General features: G+C 47.0%; 1 protein-coding gene across 2 annotated transcripts in view; it reads right to left on the reverse strand.

Moving 5' to 3' along the window:
• Nucleotides 1-14,240, reverse strand: part of LOC101429838 (transmembrane protein 132B) — a 398,604-nt gene that overhangs the window by 57,793 nt on the left and 326,571 nt on the right. For both annotated transcript variants that reach the window (XM_071209744.1, XM_058281218.2), the window contains exon 5: nt 13,166-13,309. In XM_071209744.1, coding sequence (XP_071065845.1) covers nt 13,166-13,309 — 144 coding nt within the window. The remainder of the gene's footprint in view (nt 1-13,165; nt 13,310-14,240) is intronic.

A 14,240-nucleotide genomic window follows, 5' to 3' on the forward strand; every position in this document is an offset into this window, starting at 1 on the left:
TGCAAAAAAGAAAATTATAATTTAGACCTTTATCTTACACCATACACAAAATTAACTCAAAATGGATCATAGTCTCAAATGTAAAAGCTGAAATTATAAAACTTTTAGAAGTATAGGAGAAAATTTTGTGACCTTAGGGTAGGCACTTATTTCTTAGATATAATACCAAAGGCATAATCTGTAAAAGAAAAATTGATAAATTGGACTTCATCAAAAATAAAAACTTTTGCTCTTCAAAGAATCCTGCTAGGGTATGAAAAGACAAACTGCAGACTTGAAGAAAATATTTTCAAATCTCAAAAAGGACCTATATTTAGAATACATAATGAATTCCAAAACTCAATAATAAGAAAACTAAAAACCCAGCTTAAAAATGGGCAAAAGACTTAAACAGATATTCACTAAAGAAGATATGTGGATGACAAATAGCACATGAAAAGATTCTCAACATCATTAGTTACTAGGAAAGTGCAAATTAAAACCAAAATGGCATACTTCTATATCTACTCAAATTGCTAAAGTTAAAAAGACTGACCACACCAAGTCCTGGCAAGGATGTAGAGGCACTAGAGCTCTCACATCTTGCTGATGGGAATGTAAATGGTACAACTTTGGATAACAATTCAGCAGTTTCTTAAGTTAAACACACACCTACCATATGATACAGCTACTCCTAGGTATTTATCCAGGAGAAATGAAACCTTATATCCAGACAAAGACTTGTACAAACATTCATACAATGCGTAAGATAGATTTAGATGTAATATTAAAAAACTGCCCATCAACAGATAAACTGTGGCATATTCATACAATGGAAAAATGCTCAGCAATAAAAAGAAATGATACATAGGAAAGCAGTTGTGGCTCAATCATTGATTGGGCTCCTGTCTACCATATGGGAGGCCCTGAGTTCACTTCCTGGGGCCTCCTTGTGAAGGCAGGCTCACCCGCACACAGTGGAGAGCAGGTAGAGCCAACTCAGCAAAGGTGATGCAACAAAAAAAAGGGAGACAAGCACAAACACAGAAGAGTGCACAGCAAATGAACACAAGAGAGCAGACAGCAGGCAAGACACAAGGGGGGAGGGGAAATAAAATAATAAAAAAATTTTTAAAAACAGGAATGGCACATGTAACAACATGGAAGAATCTCTAATTAAGTATGCTTGGCAAAAGAAACCAGTCAAGAAAAAAGGAAAAATATGGTGTGTTAGCCAAAAGCGGCACTGACGCAAAGTGCCAGAAATCTGTTGGATTTTATAAAGGGTATTTATTTGGGATAGAAGCTTATAGTTACAAGGCCCTAGACAGTCCAACTCAAGGTACAATAAGAGGTACTTTCTCACCCAAAGTCTATTGCCACATATTGAAGCAAGATGGTGGATGATGTCTGCAAGGGTTCAACCTTTCTTTTTCCTCTTAAGGCTCTGTGGGTCCAGCTTCTTCCAATCTCAGCTATAGGCTGGCTTAGGGATCGTCTCTTTTCTGGGGCTCATTTCTTTCCGAGCTCAGCTGCTCTGTTCTCTTCACAAGGTCAGCTGTAAACTGTTAGGCTCATCTCTCTTCCTGGGGCCACAGGATCCTTTGTATCTTCTCTGTGTATCTACTTCCATGTGAGAGTCTGTTTTATCAGTCCACCAAGGGGTCTGGGACTCAGTGCTGAGTTGCACTCTAATGACGTGGTTGAATCAAAGCCCTAATCTCAGCATAATTTAAACAGATACCTCAGCAGAATCTAATACAAAGAGTATCACACCCAGAGGAACAGACCACTTTAAAACATAATCCTTATCTCTTTTTGAAATTCATAAATAATATCAAACTGCCACATATGGTATGATTTGATTTATAGAAAACTCTAGAAAATGAAAATCTTAAGTGACAGAAGATCAGTGGTTGCCTGGGGATGGGTCAAGAGGGGCAGGAAGGAGGAAACACCAAGGAGCACAAAGAAGCTTTTGGGGTTATAGGTAGGGTAGATCCATGGTCTTGATTTTGTACACTCATACGCTTTAAATAGGTATAGTTTACTGTGTATCAACTATATTTCTATAATGCTTTTAGAAAGGAAAAAGATGAAGGGGGACATAAGCCTCAAGACATTGTGTACCTAGATCCAGTTATACCTATACTTAGATCTTTGTTATATAATCCAATTAACTCCCAATATTTGTTTAAATGATTTGAGTTTTTCCATTGTTTTAGTTTGCTTGGCTGCTGAAAGCAACATACCTTGAAATGGGTTGGCTTTTAACAATGGGAGTCTATTAGCTTACAAGCTTATAGTTTTGAGGCCATGAAAATGTCCAAAGACATCAAAATAATGCACTCTTTCTGAATACTGGCTGCTGGTGATCTGGGCCGCCTCTGTCACATGGTAAGGCACATGGCAGAGTCTGCTGGTCTCTCCCTTCTCAGTTTCGTTGCTGTCAGTTTTTTGCTTCTGGGGCTTTTTCTCTCTTTATCTGAATTTCTTTCTCTTATAAAGGACTCCAGTAAGAGAATTAAGGCCCACCCTGGGCCATGCCTTACCTGAAGTGACCTCATCAAATGGTCCCACTTGCAAGAGCTTTACACCCAAAGGAATGGATTAGCATTAAGAACATGATTTTCTGGGGTACATACAGTTTCAAATTACCACACTCCACCTGCTGGACCCCAAAAGACATGGTCTTTCCATATGCAAATACATTCATTCCATCACACTATCCCAAAAGCCTGAAGTCATTTTAGTAAGAACACTAAGTGCAAAGTCTCCTCAAAATCAGTTATAGGTGTTGTCTCTCCTGGGACACAGTTTCCCTCTGGCTGTGGGCCTGTGAAACCTAGAGAACAAGTTATCTTCTTCCAATATACAAAGGAGGGACAGCCATAGGATAAACATTCCCATTCCCATAGGGAGAAACTGGAAGAAAATCAGGGGTTACTGGTCCCAAACAATTGCAAAAAAACTGCAGGGCATACTCCATTAGAGTTCTAGATCTGAGAGTCATCTGTAGGACATGTTTTATCCTACAGGCCTGGTGGAGGGGCAGCCCCACCCTTTGCAGGTGCTTGCACAGTAGCCATGGGGTGAAGGCTCCAACCACTTCAAGCACTGGGGTGGTGGCCAGACTCTCTGCAGGTGTCTAGGCGTCTGAGAACACTGGGGCCTACATGCTTCCTGGACAATGGGCAGGAGGCCTGCCCTCTCCAAGTACTGAGGCGCACTCACCCTTTCCACACACATAGAGGGGTCTGCTCTCTTGGCCCAAGAAGAGGTCTTCAGTCCAAACCTCAGCTTCCATGGTCCTGCCCTCACAGTGCTTTTTCCTTCCCTTTTCTGTCCCTTTTAGTCTGGGCTGGCAGTGGTTCCTTTCATACAGACCTCACAAAAACCTTGTTGGTTTCATATAAAGTACACAGGGTCCAAACCATCAGACAAAAAATTCCCACAAATCCTTCCTGGGAACTGCATTTCCTATCCTGACTTGCACTGAAACGGCTGACTGAATCCATGGTCAGTTAAACCCTCACATGGAGCACTATTCTCTTGGGGAGTCACTTTCCAGAAGCTCAGAATTTTCCAAAAATTTTCCGAATTTTTCTGGTTTCTTTGTGCCCAGTTCATTTCTCAGGTTATTCTTTTCCTCTCTCATTTTACTATAAGCTGCAAGGAGAAATCAGGCCACACTTCACACATTTAGTTTGGAAATCTCAGCTAAATATCCAAGCTCATCACTTTCAAATTCTGCCTTCCCTCCAACTCCAGGACTCAATTTTGCCAAGTTCTCGGCCATTTTAAAACAAGGGTCAGCTTTCTTCCAGTTTGCAATGACATATTCATTGTTTCTATCTAAGCCTTCATCAAGAAGTACCTTTAGCGTCCATATTCCTACCAGCAATATGGTAGGAATCTAGCACACTGCTGGTAGGAATCAGCCGTCTAGGCCTTTCCTACCAAGCACCTCACCATTCTTCCAGGCTCTTTCCATTACCCACTTATGAAGCCATTCTCACATTTTTGGTATTTGCAGTAGTACCCCACTCTCTGTACCATGAAATGGGTTGGCTTTTAACAATGGGAGTTTATTAGCTTAAAAGCTTACTGTTTTGAGGCCGTGGAAATGTCCAAATGAAGACTTCATCAAGACGATGCTTTCTTCCTGAAGACAGGCGGCTGGTGACTTTTCTGTCACATGGGGATGTCTGCAGGTCTCTCCCTTCTCTTCAGGTTTCATTGCTCTCAGCTTCTTGCTTCCCTGGCTTTTTCTGAATTTACTGTTTTATAAAGGACTCCAGTAGGAGGATAAGCCCAACCCCTGGACCATGCCTTAACTGAAGTAACCTCAACTAAAGGTCCTACTTACAATAGGCTTTCACCCACCAGAACAGATTAGCTCTAAGAGCAGGTACAAACCACCACATCCAGAAACCCAACAGCCCAAATAGGAAGCCAGTGTGCTCTCTGTCCACCAGCAAAGGCGCACGGCAGGCGTTAAATGCGAGGCAAGCACCACACATCAAGGAGGGGCCTCTTTGCTGTCTGGACACAGGTAGATGGGTCCCCCGGAGACTCGGCTCTGGGGCCACACCTGACCAGGCCTGACCCCTGAGACACATTCAGGGTCCAGGCCTCCCATCGATCCCGGGCCTTGGGTCCAAGCTGGGCCCGATGGGGAAGAGCAGACGAGTGGAGCCCGGGGAGGAGAGAGGGCGGCGCGCGGCACTGTGTGCTGGGGAGGAGGGCGGCCTGCAGCCTGGACCGTCAGGGGCTTCTCTGCATTCTGCAGAAACACCACCAGAGGCTCGTTCTTAATTAGAGATGCCAGAGGCAGAAATGGACAAACGATCCAATTAATAGTGAAATCAGAGGGAAAGTGACAGGAACAAAAGGCTGAGAATGGAGCAGTGTCTATTCTCTGGCCAGCAGGAAACAAATGACACATCTCCAATTAGAAAGGGAAATAAAAGTCCAAATTACCAGCATAAAGGACAAAATTAGGCAGTAACATCCAAACCGCTTGACGACTTATTCTTAGATGCTTGGCTCCTGGTGATGGCGAAGGGAAGGAAATCCATGCCCAGAAATAGAATCTCAGTGTTTTTGTAGGAATTGTTGCCAAGCATGGCTAAGAGGAAAAATAGCCTTATGCCTCTTTGGAGCTCTCCACAGCTTCTAAATAAAATTAGGGTCGTTCTGCGGGTTTCTCTAGAAGCCTGTAATAGCCCACGACAGAGAAGACCCTTTCAAGATAAGCAATGCAGGGACTGTCAGGAAGCCCCCCTCCCTGCAGCACCCCTGGGGTCCTCACAGGAAGCCCCCCTCCCTGCATCACCCCTGGGGTCTTCACAGGAAGCCCCTCCCTTCGCTGCATCACCCCTGGGGTGCTCACAGGAAGCTGCTCCCTTCCCTGCATCACCCCTGGGGTCCTCGTGGAAGCCCCTTCCCTCCCTGCAGCACCCCTGGGGGTCCTCACAGGAAGCTCCTCCCTTCCCTGCAGCACCCCTGGGGTCCTCAGCAGCACCCTCCATTCCCCCACCCGTGGTGGAGACTCCAGCTTCCATTTCCTTTAGCTGCTCCTACGCTGTTCAGTGAAAGCTGGGGCAGACCTGTCTCCCTGGGGTAAAAGTGGTTTGCAGACCGCTGTATTTGGTGTTTGTTATTATTCAGTTGAATGAGAAGCCACCATTTAAATTTTAAAATCTTACATTAAAACTTGGATTCCCAGGTCAGTCTTTAAATTTGTCTTTAAATGAAAGAGGAAAATGGACTTGCCTGTCCATTTTTTGAATCAATAAATTTAGACGTGCACTGGAGTAATATTTATTCAAAGCCTGCTAAGTAGCAGCCACGTAACTCCTGTACCTCAGTTTCCTGAGCTGAGCCTACCGCATGGAGGTGCCCGTGTATGGAATGTTCTCATGTATTCAAAACAAGCAGATTCATGTCCGATGCCAAGCACCATATGCTTGAGCGGGTGGTGGTGATCATTCTGAGAGACTCTGAGGATACAAATATAAATAAGATGCAGCGCCTGGCCTCAAGGGGTGGTCAACATGCACAAGACATCCGAGGCGCTGAGTCCCCACATGTGTCCGTGGAGGCGAGACCTGGGGGTGAGGGTGGGGGAGGCTGCAGAGGAGGGGCTAGATGAGCAGAGTCTGCAGGATGGCGGCGAGGGGGGAGCGCAGGAGCCCAAGAACCATGTGGAGGAAAGTGGAAATAAGAGGAGAGAAGCCGAGTTCCAAGGAGCCTCCGGATCCAACTTTGCCTCAAGTCCTCATGGCCCATTTTAGTCACATAAGCCAATACCTTTCCCTTTGGGGCTGAAAGCATTTGGATTTGGGTTTCTGTTGCTTGCAATCCATGCCCAGCCCTCCCCAAAAAAGCCAATACTAACCAATACAGGAATTCTTAGGCCTTTCCGATCCCCCCAGTGCAGAGTCATGTCTCGGGCTCAGTGGCAGCACCTCCCGAGTGGCTCTCCATTGGACCATGTTCAGGATACACCACCTTCTATCTGATCCTCTCCTTAACTGCAACCACTTAAGGGAACTTGGTCACGGAGCCCTTTTGTAGGTGCTGCATATTAGCACAGGAAACGAAGCTGTGCCTTCAAACCTGCCGTTTTCTCTATTTAGCAACCAGTGATGCACACATGGCTAAGCAAGCAGCAAGAATCTAGAGATTTCACTCTACCAGCACATCCAGAGGAAGACACACTGCCTTACCTTACTACCCGCAGCCCAAGCTCAGAAATGAGATGCTCCCCTGGGGCAGGGAAGGCTTTAAAATGTTAATGCCCTTTTATTATCCCCTTAGCATGTCATTATTTCCTAGTCCAGCTGATATTAGAGCTGGGAAACTTAATTATCATAGATATATGTTGGAGGGCACCATCTTTGAGATCAGCATGAGTTTATTTTTATTTCTCTCCAAGCATGACAGAGTATGGCCCCTGCTGATGATGCATGACTGGTTTTTGGAGTTCTGAAAGCCACAATTCATTGACAGAAGTACTATTATTCATACAAATACATGAAAACATGTATTTGTCAGAAACATAGACACTGAAATATTACAATATAATAACAATATGGAAATTGCACTTTTATTCCTTCCCCTGAAGACCTTTAAAGAAACTTAGCAAAGAGAAGAAAACATGCTGGGGACAGAAGGTACAGCCCCAAGACACTCGTGCCTTCATCCTCAAAACCCTGCGTGGCAAAAGGGGCTTTGCAGATGGGATGAAGTTAAGCATCTGGGAGGGGGGCTCTCCTGGATTATCAGGGGGGCCCAGTGTAATCACAAGGGTCCTTCCCAGAGGGAGGCAGGACGGCCAGAGTCAGGAGATAGGATGATGGAGGCAGAGGTCAGAATCTGAGGATGGGGAAGCAGATTTGGCCCAACGGACAGGGCGTCTGCCTACCACATGGGAGGTCTGCGATTCAAACGCCGGGCCTCCTGACCGGTGTGGGGCTGGCCCATGCACAGTGCTGATGTGCTCAGGGAGTGCCGTGCCACGCAGGGGTGTCCCCCGCGTAGGGGAGCCCCACACACAAGGACTGCGCATCGGGAGGAGAGCCACCCAGTGTGAAAAAAGTACAGCCTGCCCAGGAGTGGCACCATACACATGGAGAGCTGATGTAGCAAAATGACGCAACAAGAAAAACAAGACACAGATTCCAGGTGCCACTGACACAAGCAGACACAGAAGAACACACAGCGAATGGATAGAGAGAGCAGACAACAAGGGGGATGGAGGGGATGGGGAGAGAAATAAATAAAAAATAAATCTTTGAGAAAAGAAAAGAAAACCTGAGGATGCTGCACTGCTGGCTTGGAAGACAGGGAAAGAGGCTAGGCGCCAAGGAAATAGTGAAGCCTCTAGAAGCTTCCCTAGAGCCTTCCGAGGGACCTGAGCCTTCTGACCCCAAGCTTGGTAAGGTAATAAATATGTGCTATTTTAAGCCATAAATGTGTGCTAATTTGTTACAGCACTAATCGGAAACTCATATATATGACTTCAAGGTGATATGGATGAAAACAAGTGTTTTGCAAATTTAGAAAAAGCCCATTATCAACTGACTCCCTATTGGGAAAGCTGCAGGAATGATATTTTGCTGCTGGCTCGTAAGAATACCTGCCCCTCTGCCTAGACAACCTGAGAGAGAACAATTCAAGATGCACAGGGGTGGAGAACCTGGGCTCTGCGGCCAGCCCATCTGCTGGGAATTCTGGCCTCTACAGGCATCAGCTTCATGAGTTCTTTATCCCTTTTCTGCCCCACGTCCTCACCTGTAACCTTCAAATGGTAGGATTACCCACTTCAAAGCCTTGTAGTGAAGATGCAATGAGTCAATACCTCGAATGTTCTTTGTATAATAGTATCTGGCTCTTAATAAGTATTCAATAAGTGTTAGCTATTAACATTCATAAGCTGGAACTGTAAACTCCTAAGGGTAGAATTTATATGCATTGCACATTGTCACTCTTAAAGTTCTCTAAGATTGCCCTCCACACATAGAAGTTCATAAAGTATTTGTGGATTAAAAACATCCCCTGGGGAAAAAGGAAAACCTGGGTCATAGGATCAGGTCCAAGTATCCACCTAATCCACCTCTCTTTGGAAATTTCCAGTAACAGAAAATTCACTGGAGATATTCCAATAAAGTCAGACCTCTATTCTTGCCTAGTAGCTTGCTCCATCTCTGGGCAGCTCTAGCATTCATTCAATTATTCATTCACTCATGCTTTCATATATTCAAAAAGCATTTATTGAGCATACTGTGTTCTAGGCATTGGACTTAGGACTAGGAAGAATGGTTAGTAAAACAGACAAAGACACTGTGGACCTAACAATAAAATAGAGGTTAAAAATATGGGAAAGTGGACCTGGCCCAGTGGTTAGGGCGTCCGCCTACAACACGGGAGGTCCGTGGTTCAAACCCCAGGCCTCCTTGATCCGTGTGGAGCTGACCCCTGCGCACTGCTGATGCGTGCAAGGAGTGCCATGCCACGCAGGGGTCTCCCCGACATAGGGGAGGAGCCCCACACACAAGGAGTGCACCCCGTAAGGAGAGCCACCCAGTGCGAAAGAAAGTGCAGCCTGCCCAAGAATGGCGCCACACACACGGAGAGCTGACGCAACAAAAAGAAACACAGATTCCCGACACTGTTGATAAGGAGAGAAGCGGTCACAGAAGAACACAGAAAGCAGATAACTGGGGGGGCGGGGGGGAGGAAATAAATAAAACATAAATCTTTAAAAAAATAAAATATATAGATATAGGGAAGTACATGTGGCTCAAGCAGCTGGGCATCTGTCTACCACATGGGAGGTCCTGGGTTTATTTCCTGTTGCCTCCTAAAGAAGACTAATGCAAAGGGCTGGCCCTGCAAGCTGCTGCAGTGAGATGATGCCACAAAGAGACACATCAAGGAAACACAATGAGAGACTAAACAAGCAGGGAGCAGAGGTGGTCCAAGTGATTGGATGCCTCCCTCCCACATGGGAGGCCACAGGTTCTGTTCCCTGTCCCTCTAAAAAGAAAACAGAGAGCAGAGAGTACAAAACAAGTGGGTAGGAAGAAATAAAATAAAACTTAAAAAAATATAGATAGATAGATATGGAAATAGATATGTTGGTAAATAGATATAGATATAGCTATAATATTCATTGATACATTACTGATCAAATACTATGTGACTCCCTGTATGGTTTACATATATATATAGAGAGAGAGAGTCTTATTTAATCGTCTCAAACACTCCACATTGGGATTAGATCCTACAGATTTAACAAATGACAATTCAATTATATGTGGTCAGAATAACTTTTGTCATCTGACAACACTTCCATCAGAAAATATAAAAGAGAAGAACAAAAGAGAGGGAGAGGGAAATTTATCTTATCTTCAACTCTCCCCAAATCTACCTTATTAGACTTCCAATACCCTCTTTGAAATTAGGCCCTGCCCTAAAATGCCCCAGAAAATATAGCCATAGCTCAAATGCAAGGAGAAATTTAAAAATAAGTTCATTCCCTTTTAAACTTCAGATGATCTTTAAAAGATTTTCAAGGATCACTTTGACTATTGGTCATTCTGCTTTAGACACTTTAGAACAAATCTCCGCAGACACTTCCTTTCCACCTTCACTGACGTAGCCTCATTTTATTGAAAAGGGAACTGGCCTGGAGCAGCTCAGCAATCAACCCAGGCCACAGAACAAGGAAGGAGGAGCCAGGATTCGAACCAAAACCATGGTCTGAAAACACAGCCAAAGAACATGCTCCCCAGGAATCCTTTGCTTTGTGTTGAGCTAAGAAAGGTTCTCTTTCAGCTTTCCCTTTGGAATCTAAAAAAGAACAAATCTATTCCATCTTCCATACAATGGTCCTTGAGAGGCTTCAAGAGCTGCCAGGCGTCCCTCTTTACCTCGCCCTGGGCTACACACTCAGGCCCCCTCCAGTCCCGCCCCCCGAGCTTGTTTCAAGGGCCCTTGGCGCACCAGCCACTCGCAGAACATGATCCATCCTCCAGAGCTCCGCTCACAGCCTGGAAAGCGCAGGACTGCTGGCGAGGGACAGAGCGAGTCCATCACCTGGGGCTTAGTTTTGCTAGAGACCAGGGCACAAGGCTACCTCACTCTCCTCTGGGTCCTACTATTAGAAAACCGACAGCCAAATATGAGGAGAAAGGGGCGAGAGCTCCTCAGCCTCCACGTGGAATAGGAGCGGGGCAGTGGCCAATTGGCAGGACAGACCTCAGGGAGAGGTGAGGTTCACGGGAAGGAAGATCATTCCAGGGCTGCGTGACCTCGTGATTTTTCACAAAAGCTAGAAATCCAGATTTCAGTGTGAATTTGCCCATTATAACATGCTGGCAACACATTTAATAATAGCGATTTTTTAAAGTGTGGATGCTCACACACACACACACATGTTTGGGCACACACACAGATCTGATCCGCGGCCTGCCTGTGAGTGGCCTCTGTTCTGGGATGAGGAGCCAATCGATGCCGATGAAAACCTTGTGGCGCCTCTTCAAACAGCTGATTTGTCAGGTCTCACCACTGAGAAAAGTGCCATGGCTCCTCACATACACAGCTCTTAAGTAGCATCCTCTCCTTGTAAAGGGTTTTGGATTTGTTTTGTTTAACTTAAAAGTAAGACTTAGCATTTGTCCCTCCTAATCTTACCAGATTAGGCCAAGGTTTCAGACTTTCAAAATCAGTCAAGTCCTCAGATTCTATCCCCCAAAAGTCATAGAATCTCAGGTCACGGAAGCTGATTTATTTGTATATTACCACAATTTACATATTCCTAAAGTCACACCATCTCCCTTACCTAAATCACAATCCCAATGCACAGAATTTCTAACACACAAAAATTCTCAGTGAACCCTGAAATCTTTTCCCTGGGAGCACAGTGTTTTCTGCACCTTCACAGAGTAATGGGGTGACAATTCTGCAGACTGAGGGGTCCTCTCCAGAGGCTGCTAATGAAAGGGTCATGCCTTTGGGGTGCAGAGGGCCCTGGGATGTTGCCGAGGTCAGAGTACAGCTCTGTGGATGACTCCATTCATCCTGGGGTTGTGGCAAATGTATTATAAATATGGACATTGAAACCATGACAGATGCATCAGTCAATTAATCCTTCAATTAACACAGGATTTGCAGGCCAGCCTGGAATGCCCTGGAAAAGTCTTAAAGCAGTATGGTGACCTGCACGCTCTATTTTGTTCCTCTGAAGACCAGGCCATGATCAGCTGGAAGAAAGAGAAAGCCCCATTCTCAGGTGGCTACTGAAGGCACAGCTGAGCAAGATGCTTTGGTTTTTCAAAGCAAGTTATCTCTTGGGTTAGGCAGAGGAGATTTTTAGTACGTTTTGGTGAGGTAGAGACAACCAAGTACAGGGCAATAATAATCCCAGCCCTCCATGAACTTGGAGTGGCCTCTCCAGGAGGAAGGCAGGGCTCCACTGGGAGGCGCCCCCAGGCCCTCTGGAGGGAAATGAAAGGCTCAGGGAGCTGCAGAGGTGAGCAACTTCCTTGGGCCCAGGGTAGCATGAGCACACAGATACCATCTCCAAATGCCATCCCCAGTATCTCCTTTCGTCACAAGTTGGGGACAGTAAATAATGTGCATTGTCAAAAGCACCCAGGGCAATGCATCCTCAGTAGTTTTCATTTCTGGGCAGATGAACTCCAATGACTGGAATCTGACCTTTCTTACTCTGAAGATTGAATGCCTTGGGTTTACTCAAACACTCCCATGGAGTGCAGGGACTGCTGTGAGCCCAGGCAGGGTGGCATGGACAGGTTTTGAGCTGGACCACCTTCTGTCTCCAGGGGAGCACTAAGTCTTCCAAGACCAGGAAGCAGGCTGGGCCACATCTGGATGATTGACAGTACATTAGGCTTCACAGACACCGCATTTCTTCTTTATGAAAACCATCCCAGGAGCAGTCCCCTGCAGACCACAACAGGGAGAAATCAACCCCTCCAGATCTCCGCTGCCACAGGAGAAAGCCCTCATGGCCTTTCAGTCTACCGTGAAGTTCTTAAGACTGAGACCAAGCCTTGCTGACCCTGTAAACGGGAGCCCGTGGAGCACCAGGAGGGACAGAAGTCCGGGTGTTGTGTTTCTCTGTGGAGGACAGACTGCACCTGGGGCTCTCTAAGCAGCTTAGAGGAGGAAGGATGGTTCTGAAGGCTTAAATCCTTTCTCCCCGAAGTCTCTGCTGCAAAATGAAAGGCCAAGAAGAATGTTAAGGAAAAAACGGCAGAAGCATCAAATATGATGGTTCAAACAGACCACGGCAAAGAACATGAAAAAGCCAGGGGCTGGCTCCTGGCCAGATTTGGAGTCATAAATAAATCCAGTTCATTAGGATGAAGAAACCCACAGAAATGTGCCAAGGCCAGACCTGCCAAATTGTGTGCATGTTCCTTCTAGAGCTGAAGGCCAGGGGCTGGGACTCCTCTCCGGGAAGAGGGAAGCAGCCCTGCCTGCTGCAGCTGCTCCTGACCCTCGAGCACCTCTGGACCAGGCTCTCACTCCTTAGTGACGGTCCCCTGGCCGCCAGCCCTTCAGCACAGGGGGCTCAGCCAGGATGGACCCCAGGGCCCGAGAAGGGGTGACAAAGGAGCAGGTGGCCAGGGCATAAAGCTGCGGGTACCTTGATGACGTCTTCATCAGCAGACTTGCATTCTACAGAGTCCGACACGTCGACCACAGACCCGTCCTCTTGAACTGCCACGACCTTGATGGGGACCGAGACAGCCTTTCCCGTGAGGATGGCCGTGTTCAAGACCTCCGTGTCCTGGACAGAGAGGGGAAAGTGCACGTCAGCAATGGGACACCAAGCCGGCCGTGGCAGCAGGGCCCCTGCCCGGGGCACCCGCCACCTTCCTGCTTGCTCTGCAGTTTCCAAGCCATCTGTGCGGGGGACGGCGGGAAGCCATCGCACACACCCAGGCTGGGACGAGCAGGCCCGAAGGCTGCCCGGCCGCTGAGGGGCAGCTGCCCGCCTGCCCTCCCCCTCCCGCTCCCCTCACTCCCACCCCACCGTCCAGCAGATGCGTCTCACGTGCCCGCAACGAGAGTTCTTCACAATATTTTCCAATCCTCATGGGGAAGGGGCTGCCTAATCTCCAGGGTTTATCGACACGGTGAAGGCATTTTTGTTTCAGGTTAGGCAAGCAGAGGAGCACAAAGACCAGCAGAGGCCTGGCGGCAGGTTAAAAGCCTCTGCAGGCCGGACGGCCACCAGCACCCACCTCAGCCCCATCTCCAGTAGCCCCGAGCTGCCCTGCCAACCCGGGGACATGCATTAATTTCGCGCCTCCTCTAACATCTCTCAGAGTCCGGTAGGTCCTGTCGCCATAATTTACCTCAAATGTGTCAAATTCTCACCATCCCAACACCCTCCACTTAAGTCCCAACATCCTCCGCTTAAGCCATCATCTCTTACCTAGACAAGGACAGTAGCCCCCAGGGGCACCCCTGCTTCCACTCTGGCCTGCCTCTGGGCATTTGAAATAGTAACTTCTGTGCTCTGGCAGGCGGAAGCCCCCTTTGTGCTAACCTCTGCCTTGACGGAACCCTTCCATAGCGATGGGGGGTGAGGAGCCATGCAGGGGCTCTGGAGCCCCACCGCCTGGCTTGGAATCCAGCTCAGCCTCTGTTTCCATGAGGGCTGTATCTAACTGCTGTGGCAGAAAACCCAACTCAGAGTGAAACAAGCCAACACA

This window comes from Dasypus novemcinctus, chromosome 19, assembly GCF_030445035.2.
Source record: "Dasypus novemcinctus isolate mDasNov1 chromosome 19, mDasNov1.1.hap2, whole genome shotgun sequence".
Classification (NCBI taxonomy): domain Eukaryota; kingdom Metazoa; phylum Chordata; class Mammalia; order Cingulata; family Dasypodidae; genus Dasypus; species Dasypus novemcinctus.